Source organism: Rattus rattus, chromosome 14 (assembly GCF_011064425.1).
Source record: "Rattus rattus isolate New Zealand chromosome 14, Rrattus_CSIRO_v1, whole genome shotgun sequence".
Classification (NCBI taxonomy): Eukaryota; Metazoa; Chordata; class Mammalia; order Rodentia; family Muridae; genus Rattus; species Rattus rattus.
In genome coordinates, this window is record NC_046167.1 from 51,269,330 (window position 1) to 51,286,826 (window position 17,497).

At 37.9% G+C, this 17,497-nt stretch overlaps 1 protein-coding gene across 1 annotated transcript in view; it reads right to left on the reverse strand.

The window, feature by feature from the left end:
* Positions 1-17,497, reverse strand: part of Gmds (GDP-mannose 4,6-dehydratase) — a 522,315-nt gene that overhangs the window by 416,956 nt on the left and 87,862 nt on the right. The window contains exons 3-4 of the mRNA XM_032885259.1: positions 11,617-11,704; positions 9,518-9,627 (exon numbers count right to left, since the gene is read on the reverse strand). Of these exons, the coding sequence (XP_032741150.1) occupies positions 9,518-9,627; positions 11,617-11,704 (198 nt within the window). The remainder of the gene's footprint in view (positions 1-9,517; positions 9,628-11,616; positions 11,705-17,497) is intronic.

A 17,497-nucleotide genomic window follows, 5' to 3' on the forward strand; every position in this document is an offset into this window, starting at 1 on the left:
GCCAAAATTTTAATATAGGGTAAAAAGAAAAGTAGTATTTTCTCTTGTGAAGTAAAAACAAGTACTGTGGTATAATAACCATTTTCATGCTCATCTACACTGAAATGCTTCTCCCCAGAAAAGGCAGAGGAGTCGACCAGAACCTCTCAGCCTGGCTGTGGATGATGCTAACAAATGCACAGCATCCTCCACGGCAAGTGCTGTGGAGGGAGGAACACAAGTAAAAGCAGCCTCTCCTCAATGCATCCATAGGAAAGAAGGGTGACTGACAGTCAGGACGAGGGACTGTCCTAAAGAACATCCTTTGAAAGTTGGAGGTCTGGTTTGTTGATATTATTGATTGCTAAAGGAGAAAAGCAGCAGAGAGAAAGGTGCTGGCCCGACGAAAAGCCCTAATGTTGCTACTTCCACTCTACTAACCCATTCTTTATAACTTTCCAACAGCATCTCTGTAAAATTTCACTTTACTCATTAGTACTATGACCGCATATAACTTAGTTCATAATGAAATGTACCATTCTCCAAAGAGTTCTACAAGTACTATTCTGATGGACTTAGCCATTATAAGAGACCAAGCAACACTTCACAGTCTTCTAAACAAAACAATTCTAACTAACTGCATATTAGAAAATAAACATGCAAAAGATATAAGGTTGTTATCATTTAATAACAATTATGTCTATTACTTATTGATATTAATGTTTTAAAAGTACACACCATATAGTACAAAAAGTTTCTTGTTGCTGGCACTGACAAAGTATCAGTATTTTACATAGAAACCGAAATAATAAAAACTCCTTATGCATTAAGATTCTTTGAATTAGAAAAGGTCTCATTTTATCTTTTTGTTCTAATTTTTTTTTTTTTTTTGGTTCTTTTTTTCGGAGCTGGGGACCGAACCCAGGGCCTTGCGCTTCCTAGGTAAGTGCTCTACCACTGAGCTAAATCCCCAGCCCCTTTTTGTTCTAATTTTAAGGACTCAACTTTAACAAAATAAATTTTATAAACACAACGCATACTAAAATGATAAAGTAAGGATTGTACCTAAAACCAGGTTCTATTAGGTCTTTTAAAGAGGAGCTTAATTCTTCAAATACAGACACCAATCTGAGAGTGTATGCACTTATCTAATTAGGAATTCTAAAATCTGTTTCCATTCATCACAAAAGGAAAAGAAATGGTTTCACTCACAATATATTTACTAATGACTTAACATTTCTTCCCATTAGTATTTACAAAATCACCTGGATATGAACATTAAGATGCACATAAGCATTTAACAATTTTAATTAATTTCAGCTTAATATGCATAAATTGTTACAATACTAAAATACTTCTTTTGATTTTGTTTAGCAAAAAAGCTACTACTGTAAATAGATGAAGGCTGGAAAAGCTAACAAACACACCTTTGTGTGGTCCATTAATTATATACAAAATTCCAAACATTATTAGCTGTTATCAAAATTACAATCCCACCTCGAGCCAATAAAGCAGAACAATCTGTTTGAACGAGGAACGGAGAACTTTCATAGAGTGTTCTCTCCCATAAAAATTCTTAATGGACTATAAAGGACTTTTAAGTGGTTTTCGATTTGAAGTCAATTGCTTAAATCTATAACAGCTTCCAAGAAGAATGTGAGGCAGATGACAAGAGAGACCCCACCAGCAGTGTACACAGCCACCTATCCTCATCATAGAGGGTTTAAAAGACCAAATCTCATCCTAGAGATACTGAAACTGATCAGCCATATTCATGCTATGACAGTTTATATAGTACAAACACTAATGTTAAATTATAACATGAAAAACCATTGTCATAAGTTTTCTTTGTAATGAAGTGATTACCAAGTATTTTAAGTATCAAAAGAACTGTGCCTATAAAGAAGAGGGGACAACAATATTCAGAATGAAAAGAGGGCTACAGAACAAGAACAAGCAAAAGGCGACTGTCCTTGGCCACAGTATAGGCTTGTCCCCTACTGACGGAGACATTGTTCATGCTACCTTCCATCCTCTGTAAAGGAGTCACATTCCTGAGAAATACATTCATGCAAACTGAAGCATGCATGGAGCATGCTTGCATAGCAGTCTCGATATAAACAACACGGACCCTTACGCTTTCAAGGCTGCAGTGATGGTTCTCTCTCAACTATAGTAGTTTGCTCCTCAGGCCTGAGTTATTTTAATATTAACAATGTGCTAACATTTATGTTGCTTTGATTTCATTCAGGAATTCCATGTGATAGAGTAACAAGTTCTTCAAATTTTTTAATCAATTTAGTATATGCAGATTAGTGTTGTTATTATTATATGCTAATATATAATAAGTGAAAAAATATGATCATTTCAGATGAGTTAATTCTATACATTCCTACTTTCCCTGTATACTAACTTATTTTAGTATCATTGGCATGCTCATGCTGTATCCTGCATTGTATTTAGAGCTTCCTAGTTATAAAAAATACCACTCATATGGAATTTAGATCCCTCCAGCAAGGAAAATGGATTTCAACCTATTACACTGAAACACGATTTTTTGTAGTAAATGATATAGGAATGACAACAGAGGTAAGACTTCAGTCACAGTTCAATGGCTCCCATCTCCTATCCCCATCTTTGGTCATCTCAGCTCAGTAGCACAAGATGACAAACTGAAATCAGCCCTATGTTCAAAGCTACACAGAGTTTGGCTGCCCATCAACTGGCAATCTCAAGCAGGCACCTGTGAAACAAAGGCATGACCTGGGTTATTGCCAAGGGCTCTACCACCTCAGAATTCTATGGCCCATACAAAGGGCCTCATGCATCATTTCCCCTCTTAATTTTTTTTTTATTTTTTATGGTGCATTATAATTTTTATTTATTTATTTTTATTAATTATTCCACTTGTTTACATCTCAAATGATATCCCACTTCCCAATTACCCCTCCACTAGCTCCCATCCTGCATCCCCCCCATCCCCTTTGCCTGTATGAGAGTGCTCCCCCACCCACCCACACTCTCCTGCCCCACTGCTCCTCATCTCCCTACACTGGGACATCAAGCCTCCCCAGGACCACGGGCTTCCCCTCCTGTTGCTGTCAGGCAAGGCCATCCTCTGCTACATATGTGTTTGGAGCCATGGATCCCTCCAGATACACTCCTTTGTTGGTGGTCTGGACTCTGGGAGAACTGGATGGCCAGGCCAGCCTATGCTGTTCTTCCAGTGGGGTTGCAATCCCTGTCTGCTCCTCCAGGCCTTTTGTCAGCTTCCCCAACCCCTCAGTTCCCTGAGCTCTGCCTGATGGTTGGTGACACCCACCCGTCTGAAAGTTTTTAATTCAGAAATGTTCCTGTCCAAAGGAAGAAAGGGACAAAAATGGAAAAGAGACTGAAGGAAGAGTCAGCCTGGGGACCCATCCCGTCTACAGACACCAAACCACACTTGCTGTGGTCAAGAGGTATTGTTGACAGGAACCTAGTGTAGTGGTTCCCAACCGAGGAAGTCCGGACAGCAACTGACCAATGCAGATGTGGATGCTGGGAGCCAACCATTTCCCCTTTCAGAATACATTATACAAGCTGATGTTTCAGCATAGCAACTATGAACATTTGACCACGGAAAACAGCCTTGCCTATCATTTCAAAGCACAGCTAAAGCAATCTACGACCTTCGTCCTCAGCAGAAGCGGCACTGACTAGCATGTTGACCTTGGAGCTGTTAGCTTCATCTACTTCTCCAGATAATCCGCCTTATTAGTCCAAACTATGAACAGAAAGCACAGGAAGCTTAGAGCTGGGAAGGTGACTGAATAGGCAATCTGCACTTCCTTCCCTCCTTGCCCACAGCATTCATTTCTGACCTACTCCCTGAGGATGATGGTACATTACTGCAAACAGATGAGTGGGGCTCTTGGCAACAAAATGAACTTTCAGTAGAGGTTGGCACTGTCAAAGACTGAGGCAGTGGTATTTAAGGAGTGTTACAGTCCATTGCAAGAACACGGGCCCACACAAGAGCACTGGTAGAAGAGACTCCAACCTAAGGTATGCAGTTCACTGGAGAACACAAGCCTTGAGAAGCCCAGTCAGTTCATGATATAACCAGGATTTGAAAACATTGAAAACATCAAATACAAGTCTTGTAAGAGATAGGGCAGGCCACTGGATGTGTAGTTTCAGAATATGCCCATGAACTCTAATGTACACCCCTAATTTAAGAACCCTTTTCTGTACCACAGTTCTCATGAGAAAGTCCCAAGGTGCTATTAAATTTAATTCCTATCCTCATAGTAATTACAACTGCCTGCCGCCAGCATGCATTCTGCACGGGGTCTAGCAAAAGGCAGCTGCTTATGAAGAGAGGTAAATGACCATGTTCATCAATGGTGGATTAACGAACTCTACCATGCAAGTGTGCAGGGACAGGCCCTGACTCACATTTATGGATGTTCCTTCTATCTGCAATAGCAATGTTCCCCGTCTATTCATTTTCTTTCTCACACCTCCCTGCTAGGCCTCCAGCGTCCAAAATAAATAGAGGAATGAGGAACAACACAGAAAAGTGCTGTTGCTGGTTGTGGACCTTTAATGGGCTGCCCCTGCTCTGCTATAACTGGACAATAAAGAGCCATGTTGCTGCAGCTTGTTGTGTTAAAACTAGGTCAGTGATATACCAGCCAGATACAGAGTCAACCTGCCTTTCCCGCCACAATGAATTCTCTCAGTGCAGCATGCCACTTGCTCCCTTTCCCAAGAGATTTGAGCGTTCTGGGGTAAATATAGCATTTAGTTATCAAGCTGTAAATTACAACTCAGAACCTCCAGGAAATAGATGACAATTCTTTAGCTTGGTGAATTAAGTTTGCTTGGTCTCGTTCCCAGGATCTACCAATGTAATTCCCATGCCTATTTTCATTCCCTATTCCATTTGCTGAACTTGCTTTTCTAGCTTCTCTCCCTGATTCTGACTCAGTGCCTGATCACTACTACTACAACTAGCCCCTTGGTTTACAAGGGGCTTCACGACCAGCTTCCTGAGCCTGCCCAGGCGCCTTCCCTTTGGGCTTCTTCACTCGCAATCTACCAGCTGATGTTCTCAACAATGGAATGGAATTGCAGCTCACTTATCTACACCCTTCAACCAAACAATCAGGCCTCCTTATTGTCATAGAAAAACAAACAAACAAACAAACAAAAAGAAAAAAAAACATGTAACTTAGAGACTCTAAAGGGAAAGAAATAAAGATAACTAAAGATTAGATGAGGAATACAAACTATGGAATTAAGATGTTGAATAAGAGAAAGTTTGAAGGATATATAGTAATGATCTTCACCACTGATAGGGGATTTGAACATTTCTTCTCAAAACTAAAATGAGACTACACCGCAGGCACGGGGGAGGGCGGTGATTACAAGAAGAAAAACTGCAATGTGAGAGAAGACGTTACTTTACTACCTTATTTTACCACTGGTCAGGATAATTGTTTTCTTTATTGGCCTTTAAGATAAAGTATATAATATGAAGACCTGAGTTCCCATTCAGAACTTGGCAGTTACCAAATGTATGATTTGAGTGGATGACCTCATTTATAAAAGTGAAAGTCATATTAAATTATTTCTCCTTCATGACATCCTTATGACTAAATAATTTTCATATGTTTGAAAAATTCATAGCAATTCCACCATGATGTTGTGAGGCAAATGCAATCAACACTGGTCTAGGCTCATTGTGGGGAGAGTCTCACAATACTGTGACTGTAGGAATGATATAAAGTCATCAAAGAAGCTGTGGAAAAAGTAGACAAATTCCAGAAGCACAACGATAATGCATGCTGAGCAGATAATAAACAAATTTATTCACAAAGAATTTTAATTTTTTTAATTTTTTTTTCCTAAAACATTTTTTTTTCTCTTCCAAGATGGGCAGGACTATAAAACTGTATCATTTGTTCCTAATGGGATGATGTCATTATACTAGGTTTAACTGCTTTTAATAACTGGTACATTGCAGTCATCCCTCACTTTCTCCCATGTAAGATCCAATCAGCCTTTCAATGAACTACTTCATGAGTCATAATTTTACTGTTTATGATTCAGAAAAATGTCTTCAGTCAGTATTTCCCAGACTGCTATGGGCTCATTCCAAGAAGCAATTTCATCTTCATTGGTTTCCTACAGGAAGCCAGACCAGCTTCCTATTATTTTATTTTCCTTACTTTTAGCAATACCTTGGCCCACATCAGATTAACTGGAAGTGTGAGTGATAGAGAGTTTATTCTGCACAACATGAGGCCAACACAAACATTGTCCAGTCTAGAAGTCAAGAATTCAAAATTAAACACAAAATGTGCTAATATTAGACCATCTTTCAAAATATTACAAAAAGCATGTTATTTTAAGTTAATCTTACTGAACATATTATACCGGTCAGAAACAAATTTTTATTTAATTTTTTATGAACAGTAAATTTCTTAAAGATATTAACATAATTTACAACAAAGTAATATTTTAATCACTTGATAATAACAAAACATACCAAAATCTGAACCCATAAATGCAGCTTAGAGTGATCAGAGGGCTCTAAGCTCACTGCCTGGCAAGGAAAGCTGAGGACACCCCAGCCTGAGCCAACCCCCTTCTTGGAGTCTGCTACCCACGGCTAACGATCAACTTGCCTTAGCTTACAGCACAGAGATCTAAAAAAGTGTGGGTTTTAAAAAACACAGATTGTACTCATGTTTTATCTTGAAATATAAGGAGGATTTTGTAAGGTATGAATCTCCCAGGCTACACACTACCTGGAGAAAGAATTGAGTGTGAAGAAGTGGTGCATACGAGACCCACTCCCGCCTTTCAACTCTCACAACTCTTGATTGTCGGTGTCATAGTGATTTAAAATCTCACACTGTCACGAACTGGTGATTAGTACGGCTAATTTTCATCTGACTCAGAAGCTGGTACATTGAAAAGACAAAGGCTAAGATGAATGCACTTAAAGCAACTGTACAAATGAACCAAGACACCCAATGTTTCCCAAAGTGTGGCTCCCAGACTAAGCTTAAGGACCAACTGGACACTTCCTAAAAATCAAAGTTCTCACCCTCACTCTGAACTTCAGAAATCAAAGAGTCTGGGAAAGAGGCCTAGCAATTTTGAGGGACACTGATCTAATCTTTACTATGTTGTTCTTTCCTCCTTCCAACAGGAAATTCCTTGGAAAGAATTGACTCATTTTACACTTTCCTTGTAACTCAACTACTAAAACCCCTGTGCTGAATCTGTTTTAGCTCCATCACATCTACTTCAGACACTTCTTTAAAAAGTACTTAGTCAGATATGGGGTATGGCTGAGTCATAGAGCACGCATCACCATGCATGAGGCCCTGGTTTCCAACCCTAGCAATGCAAAAAGCAAACAAACAGAAATATTACAAGTTGATCTTCAGCCTTACTGCCAAGGCCATTGACCCTTTTCTGGTTCTCTATGCTCTTCTTCCTAGAAAGACCTACTTTCTTAACTTCCAACACATAAGTCCACCCACCACCCCTTGTCTCCTTGGTTCTTGCTATCCTACTTTGCTTCCCCATACCCTTTATGATGCAAGTTCCCTGCAGGTTTCTATCTTCCTTTCTCCAGCTACCACCTCAAGGAATCTGAGAACTCATTTTACAATACTTCACCATATGTTATCTGAGTGTTCTCCAAGTGCTGGTAGTAAAGTCTTTCATAGTTGTCGCATCAACTGACTGGTCTCTGGGCACAAGGGCTTTCCCTCCTCTCCAGAGACCACAGAAGGGTCCACTCATTCCACCAGGTGATCTATTCTATCCTTATCTACTTTACAAAGCCCCACACTCCCATAACATCTATGTCCTTGCAACCTCACCTGTGGATTCCAGCCTCTAATAGTCATGCCTGGAACAATAGAACAAACACTCCTCTGTAGAAAACAGGATAAACTCTCAAACACAAAATCCTAAGGCTTTCCTTCATCATGGGGAAACACTGAAAATCCCTAGGAAAATAGCTCTGCCTGCAGAATGTAAAGACCCTCACACTAAGAACAGATAACAAACACTGACCAAAAGATTAAGAAACCAAGAGGGTTAAGATGAGCTCCATCATGTGTTTAGCATATATGAGGTACTGCTCAATACCGAAAAAGCAGGAAAAAAGGGAAAAGTAATGAGAAAGATAGGGGGTTAGTGGTTTTGTTTTGTTGCTGTTTTCTAAACAGCATCTAGGCAGGTAAAAAATGTTTTTGTAAATCTTCAGGCCTGTCTTAAAATAAAAAATGGGCTAATCTCAAATTTAGTAGTAGTAGTAGTAGTAGCAATAGTAGTAGTAGTAGTAATGAGTAGTAGTAGTAGTAGCAGCAGCAGCAGCAGTAGTAAATATGGACAATTATTTGTTTTTTCTGTTAAGACATATTTAATTTAAGTGAATGAGTTTTTTGCCCTGGCGCCTCAGGATGTAAGAGGGTGTTAAATTCCCTGAGACTGAAGCTACAAGTGTTTGTGCATTATCATGTGGGTGCTGGATGCCATATCCAAGTCCTCCCTCTTCAAAAGCAGTCAGTGCTCTTACCTGCTAAGTACAAAGACTTGGTAACCCAAGGACTGACCCTCAATTTTCAAATTTTGCTGTTTTATGACTAGGTTTATTCCATTGTTCATTAGACTTGGGCCCTAATTCCAGCCTTAAGCAGCAATGCCCACATTATAAACAAAACTGAAAAATATGGAGGAACATAAAAACACTTTAAATACTCCAATAAAATTACTGTATTTGAGAAAAGAAACATGGATAGATATTTCTCAACTTTTTTTTTAAACTTAAAGTCATCTGTTTTTATTTCTAAGCTCTGCTAACCACTTGATTGACTAGGTACCTAAATAAAACAAAACAGCCCTGGTTTCAAATTTCATTCACCCAAGAAAGCATCAGAATACAGCCACAGAAACCTGAGTCTAACCGAAGCTGGAAGACTGGGAAGAGCAGTCAAGTTTACGGTACTTGTTCTAGATAGAATGACCAAAGAAGGGTGCAGAGTGCCCAGCACTGAATACAGGGAAGAAATCCGCAGATTCACCACTCACAACAGAAAGAAAATTCAGCTAACTTTAACATGTGATTGCTACTCAAAGAATATCATTTTAACAATATATTGCAACCTGAGAATATCCAGCAACCCAATCATATAGCCACTACCAAAAATTAACATTAAAATAAAGGTTTCTAACATTTAAAAATTCTCTCACAGATTGATATTAAATGTCAAAATAGAGGCTCACAACTACAGGGAACAACCTAAAATAAATACTAATTGCTACTTCAGTGTTAGTTGAAAATTTTCATTATTACAGAAGCCTCACCTTAAAAATGAAAAGCATTTTTATTAGGATGAACTCCCTAACTAAAACTGACAACTGAACATGTTAAGGACTGGCGGTTGCTTTGTGTTGAGAAAAAATATACATGAGAGGCCTCTACAAGGACACAGCCAGACAGGTCACAGCAATGAGAAGGGCTTACCTTGACATGGCTCTGAGCGCCAAGATTATAGATCTCTGTAGGCTTCACTTCATTGATGATTTTCACCAGGCAGGTGCTGTCAGTGAGGTCGCCATAGTGCAACTTCATGTCTTTTAGGATTTAGAAAAGACCATCAGAAACAACAACGGACCCATATTATTCAAGTATGAAACTGAAGAGCAAACTGGAAATGCTCCCAGATGTGACTCGCCATCCCTGAAATCTCAGTATTTGGAATACTGAGATAAGAAGGATCTGGAGTTTGAGTTTAGCCTAAACAACTTAGTAAGATCCTGCCTAGTGTGTCAACTCCTTCCACCAACATGAAAACCGAGACATTGTATTTGATGCTCATTGAGTAGCAGAGTATGACTCTTGGGTTTAAGAAATATACAATGTAGAAAGATTGGTCTGTGTGGATTTATAATAGAAAACTCAAATACACTGTTTAAAGAATTATAATACTCTGAAAATGTTAGACAATTACCATGGGGCTGTAAGAAGTTAAAACATGTATTGTTTAAAAGTGAGAGGTGGACAAATACGACCCAGGAATAATGTACAGACTCTCTAAAGAAACCTGCAGCATGCTCATAACAGAAAGGTCAGCCCTTTTGGGAAATTTTGTTCATATACTATCATGTGATTTTTAAGTGCCTTACAGAATAAGTTCTTAACCTGGCTTATGGTAGTAACATAACTGCTCAATGGACAACCAACTTAGCCATATTACTGTGTTGAAGCTGACTTATACTGATTTCATTAGTCTAAAACTGTGACCAGTTTGCTAGCTTGGTCCACACCTAGATCCAATGGTGGTATCATTTTGTACAAAAATCATTACATATTGAGCATTTCTAATCTGAAATTAAATGTGATATGATTCAAAAATCTTACATTTTTGAGGTGATGATAATATATGCTACAGATGAAAAAATCCATACCATGAAAATGGTTTGTGTGCTAAATTATTTAAAATATTATATAAATTATATATATGAAACATTATAAATTCTAAGTGATTATCTGGTCTGTTTTATAAGCCACCTTATTATAAGTCTGAAACAAAATCAAACTCCCAATTCACTCAGCATATAGTAACTTCTAAAAAGAAAAACTGTGTCACTTAAACATTGGGTGGAAAGCCTTTTCTGAGGATATCTGGGTCACCTCCCTGCTGATGTCAATTCTGAAAAGAAACCTAGCCTTGGTTTCCTCTTAGACATGAAGTCTCGATCACTGTGGGGTTACAATCTTGCTGTATTACCCTGGCTGCCAGAAACACTAACACACACATCCATATAAAAGCCCTGTATCTGAGGCTGAGCTGTTATATCATGGAACCTGATAACGTAAGTCACAATATTTTTGTGTCTCCGCTTTCTCATATACAAAATATTCTCTTTAACCACCAAATCAAATGAGAAAATACTGTAGCATGCTATCTAAATGATATTGTTCTGCATACATTAATTAATAGCAAAAGTAAGAAAGCCATCAAATCCTGATATTGATCTCTAAAGCAATTTCAGTATCGTTTGAGTTATCATCCAGATTTGAATCTTATCTTCAAGAATTAAAAATTCAATGCATATAAACTTACATGAGTAGGGAAGTAGGGAGAACTTGAGAAAAGGGAAAGAATGAGACCGAAATAGATTGTACAAACTCTTTAGGTAATATTCTTAAATTTTAATTTAAAAAAAATCTATAAAGCTCTTAGAATAAGGCATATGAATGAATCTTCAAAAAAATCAGTGTACAAAGATCAGTTACCTTCAATAGATTGAACCCAATATAGAAAACAAAAGAGTGCTATTTTAATACAGAACTGCTGTTAACGTGAGCAGGAAGACCAGAACTGAAGGAAGCCGATCAGAGTTATGCCTCCCACTGGTCTCTGAAAGCTGCCTGCACAGCATTATTCTAATAACCAAGATGGCACTAGGCTGAGGGTAGCTGCAAGGCAGGTTTCCCCATTGCTTGCAGGAATCCCTGGGTGAATAACTGAGACTAGGAGGGCTGAGAATGATATTTGAAAATAGCTTAACTAAAAGTAGGAATCAACAGAAAAAAATTAGAGAAAGAAAATTACTTACTTCCTTCAATATGAGCCTGAGGATTCTTATATAAATGTTCAATTCGACCTGTATTAAATGAACTAGATCGCCGTACTATTCCATGGACCTGAGTTTTAAGTATAAAAAGAAAAAAGTAAATTATAAATATGAAACGAGGATTAACAAACAACTCAGAAGTTCATTTGCTAATGAAAGGTTCTAGAAAAACTATAAATAATAATAATTAGAATTAGAATTTTTAAATTATGATAAAGAGTTCCACTGTTTAGTTTCTGCCCACCCACTGCCTGTGTGCTACAAGCACACTGCTTCAGACTTTATCCAGGGTTTCTACTGTCCATCTAAATGAAAGTAATTAGATAATTACAAGGCTTCATGCAGTTACAGATATTCAGGTTTGTCTTTTAAACATACATGGTCATACTGATGACAAAAATATCTCTGATTTGAAAATGAAGGCAAACTTGAGACTGTGAGACTGCTTTTGACCAGTTTAACACAGAGCATAAAGCTCCCACAGTTTCTTCAAGTTCTCAGTGCTACTTCAAATTATATCAATTTCTGGAGGTATAGATAAAAATCAGAGAGCAGTCGCTGTCGTGCAGCTGTATGGAAAGGTTAGTAAAATGGACTACAGAGATTAGGGAGAAGATTTATATATTACTAAATTTGAGACACAAAAGATCAAAGGTTAAAAAAACTTAAAAAAAGAAACCATCCTGACATGGCCCTGGTCAGTGTGGAGGGACAAAGTCACTGAACAGCAAGGCATACCTGTCTGACACTAAAGAAAAGACTACTGTGTCTGACGCATGAGAGAAATTGCTCCACACTTGCTCCCACTTCCTCCTTGTGTCAAGATTTCTCCCTCTGTGCTGCCAATGCTAACATCAGCTTATGTCACCAACTGCCCAAGTTCCAGTTGCACTGGTGGCAGTTTTAATCCTTGACTTATTTTAGAAGTGTTCCCTCTAATGTCGGGTAGATTTGTTTGCAGCTGAATACACTTCTATATTTTAACTCAATCGTTTTCTGTCTATTTTAAACCAAAATTAATCCCTGGCATGACTCAAACATTCCAAGTGCAAAGGGGAATTATAAGCACATAAGGCTTTCTTTCAAACAGGAAGAAATGTCATCACTGTTTTATACAGCACACATGAGAAACTGACTTCTGCTAAAGATACAGCATACCCACAACTAATACTTCTGCTAGTTAACTGTTTTTTGCCAAAAGAAAAGCATTCAACACCATTTTCCAAAATAACAAAACTCAAGAAAAGTTGGTAAATAAGAAAACACCTTAGGAAAGAAATGTAAACTTCATTGACACTTTAGGAGGCAAATATAAAGTTGATGAACCAGTAAATTAAAATGTAATGTATTATTATACTTATAATGAATTATATTTCAAGGTTTCCAATTTTGCAAGTTGCTACTGAATTATAAAGCCAAGCCAATCCATAAAATTAACGAATATTTTTAAAATAAGGGACAATTTCACATTATACTAATGCATAGGAAACTTGGTATTTAAACCAAAGTTACTTCTAATATACAAATTTCTCCAATATAAATATTCTACTGTATTCAGTAAAAGTTTTGCTTTGGTCTAAAAGCATAACTCATTTATTGATAATTAAAATATAATTATTATTTTGGTAGCCTTCTCTTGATTACTGAATTCTAGAAAGATCACATATTCCAACAGGCAAAAGCACACAGAGAGATGCTCTAAAACTTGCCAGGCTTTGATGAAGAATATTGTACAATCTTACCAGGCTTGGACACCAAGTCAGATCAAATGCAAGCAACAGATTTAATGCCACGCCTACAAAGACAGTCAATAAGCACAACTTTTTGTTTTGTTTTTCTCTAGTGAAAAAAATTGTGTTTTAATTTCCACTCACTCCCACTTTGGCATGTGTGTAGAAGGGAAGAAACACTTGCCAAATACTTAATCCATGACAGCAGGTATTATTCTAAGAACTAATGAAAGCTGACTCTGTCTGCTTCTAAGGCAGGTGAAATACAAACAGTAAGACAAGCCAAAATGTGTGCAAACTTCATAATCTAGCTAAGAATTTAAGATTAGCAGCTTTCTCTTTACAGAAACAAAGAGGTAGGTCTTTTTACAAGATTGGGGGAGAAAAGGAGATGTGAATTAGAAAAGCAAACTGAGAAAATAAATGAGCCAAATGACCTTTATATAAACTTAATCAGAGCTGTAGTAAGTATACTAGCTCAGGAACATCTAAGTTCTTACGTGGAAGAGGACGCTTTCGCATACAAACCTCAAGCCTCAGTCAACTAGCTGTCAAAAAAGAAAATTTCAGGTTCTTTCAATATCAAAGCAAGGATGGCTTGACTTCAAAATATTGAATTCAAAGTAGGTGCTAAAACATGGAGATTTGAAGTGTTTTTTTTCAATATTTATTAAGAATATAGGTGATCCACCACACCACTGGATTTCAAATTCCCCAGTGTCTAAATTGTTCTTGGAGGAAGATGGATCCCAGGGATGGTTAGTGCCACTCATCTTTGGAAAGTTATGGCTCACCTAGACTGTATCACAGCTGACATTTACACAGCAATGACTACATCCTGGACACTGGTCTGTATGACCAAGAATGGCACATGCCAACAGCTGGTCTTTACTGGTGGTAATTACGGCAGGCCTTAACAATCACCACACCACAAATGAGAGCACTGTCTCACAAGGCATAGCTGATACACAAATCACACAGCTAAAGGCTATGAGTTTACTGCCAGTATACCATGTAGTTTGAAAATTAAGTCTCTAGGGAGATTGGCCTTTTTTTCTAATCAAAGTACCAAGCTCCTAAAACAGCAAACAACTTTGCAGAAAAAATATCTCAAAATGCCTCACATATAAAGGAAGAAGAAGAAGAAGAAGCCCACATTCTAAAACACCCCCTCACAGTCACCAGACTGTTCGAATTGAGCCTCCTCTGCTCTGACACTCCATCTTATTAGGGAGGTGGTCATGGTTTCCTTCCTAGAAGGGAAACCCAAATGAACTTATTCTTGATATTAAATTCTTATACTCTGTGTTGCTGTTGTCTGTTTATTAAAAACAGATTCTCTCCTTATGTTCACAGATAGTGTTAGCTTTTACAGAGTTCAACTTGTCTTTTTTTTTTAAGTATTAGACTATTTTTCACATTTTTCTCTGTGCAAAATGAGCATACATTGTAGTGGTCCCAACATTGTCAACTATCCAAAATTATGGTGCCAAGAATGCACTTCAAGCTAGAATATACTTCCATAGCAGTCTTCCCTAGTATTGATCTTCCTTTCTCCCTGAAAATGTGAGGGAATGTCTAAGTTCTAGGGTCCTAGGCAAGAAAACATGCCTGCTTTCAATACTGTAATTCATGAGTTAGACTACAGTGTCTTCTACAGCATGTCCCCAGTAACAACACACTCTCTCTCTCTCTCTCTCTCTCTCTCTCTCTCTCTCTCTCTCTCTCTCTCTCTCTCTGCCACTCTTGCTCCCCCGACTGTTTCACAAATGCTCTCTCACCTAGTCTTCCCAAGAACCTTGTACAATAGAAAGATGTACTTACCATCCCTACTTAACAGACAAAACAAGCAACACAAAAAATAATCAACCAAATCCAGAAAACGAAGTCTTCTGGGTCAAGAAATTTGACTGAGGATACAGAGCAAAGCAAGAACAGAGGATTTAGATATAATAAGCCGACCCATGCCCAAGCCCCAAGGCTGATTGCTGTAAGGACTAGACTGCTTATTTAGCTTCTGATTCTATGCTATATAAATACAACAGATACAGACTTTGAGCTTTATCCAGGTACAGAATATATATAGTATATATAAGGTGTTCCCAGGGTCACTGTCCATAGCACCTAATAATTCTTCATTTTCCTCACTATGAAGACATCTGTAGATATTAAAGAATGAACAAGCAAGTCAGACATGGTGACACATGCCTGTAATCCCAGAACATGGTAGACAGAGACAAAACATCAGGAATTCCAAGCAATCCTAGCCTATTTAGAAAGACCTTTTCTCAAAATAAAAAGAACAATAATAATGGTAACTATAGCAAAAATAATAACAATATTGTGGCTGCGGTCATGTTTTTAATGCTTTAATCCTCGGTAACAGTCAAGAACTAAGCAACAATAAGAACTATTATTCTGACTGTCTCCTCAGTAATAACTGGGGCAGTGGTGAAACACATAGATGACCATAGACTCTGAATATTTACAGACTCGGAACCATAGAGCCACCAAACTGCAGCTGTGTCTGTCTGTCGTGAACAAGGACAGACTCTTCTTTATTCCCTGATTAATACAGCTAGTTATGAAATATTTGCATTACACTGGGTATAATAACTATCCTGGTGATGATTTCATATACACAAAAATATGTAGAAGCAATATACAAATACTATAAAGTTTTACATAGGTAACTTGAGTGTCCTCAGACTTTGACATATGCATAGGCTCCTGGAACCAATTCCCTTGCAGATTATCAAAAGATAACTAACTGTATTTTATTTCTTTACTTATGAAGGTTCATGGAGAATGTGTTCAAATGCAGAGGTTTCAGTGACTACATTAAACAGCCATGTTCCGAGTTTCAGAAATCTAACAGTACATGGATAAAGGAGTAATTAACTCCTATTAAGCATTATATTAATAAATGCTGTTGCTTTGCTTACATGTTGCTCCATGATAAAAGTTTTCTAAGCCTGTTGTAATTTTTTGTTGTTGTTCCTAAGTACAGTTCGAATAAAGGAGCTTATTTGACTGTGTTATTTCCCCCACTGATCTGGCTCTGATCCTCTACTGGCCCGCTTCACCATGTTAGGCTCACTGTATCACTGACAGCAAATCAAAGTCTGCTGCTTCTATTCCAAGAACATAGCAGCCTTACCATGGTGCCTTTCACAGTGCTGACCTAGTCCTGGTCACACTTTGCTCCCAAACCTAGGTTGTTTCTAGTTATTTCTAAGCTTCCTACTTCTGAATAGGAACTGAATTTGAAAAGAGTCAAAGTAGTTCAGAGTTAAGGGCAGCAAGATGGCTTAGCACATAAAAGTATATGCTGCCAAGCTTGATGACCTGAGTTCAATCCCCCAGAAAAAAGAACTAGTTGCCACAAGTTCTCTTCTTACCTTATACACATGCTGCAGCACAAACACATATGCACATGAAATAAAATGTTTAGTGTAATAAAAAAAATACATAAATAGTTCAAAAGGCCCAACTGGTTTAACCATCTAGTCATTCACTGCCCTTCATCTGGTCCTTCATACAGCAGCATCCTATCTGTTCACAGGAAGGCAGCATTGGCAACACCCAGGGATATCTAAGAAAGGACAATCTCAAACTTCAGAAGTATCCTCTGTGTTTCAGCACTAAAGGCTGAGAGTGCATTGAGGTGAAATCTGTATTCATCCAAACTTGCTGTCACTGACTCAGGACCTAGCTGTGGTTGGCCATGTTTCCAGTCTTTTGATTACACAGAGTTTAACTCTACACTGCTCGTGATCTTGAATAACCAAGAACTACAACTGATAATCCTGGAAATTTTCCAATGCTGTCTATTTTTTTAATCACCCTAATGTTTACTGTGACCAAAGCATAAAAAGATAAAGCCTATTTCGCCATCAGACTTCTCTTAGTAGATCATTCTACAACTATATCAATCATCTCTTAAAACTGAGAGCAGCTCACTGAAATTAATACAGGATTAAAAACCTTTACTCTTACAAGCCACACCCAGCTCACACTTTTACAATATCATGTGGAAGACTTTCCACTTGTCCTGAGCCATGTCGTATCCCTTCCCCTGAATAACTAATCAAGTTTTTTTCTAACAATTTATGGATCTCATCTAACTGTGT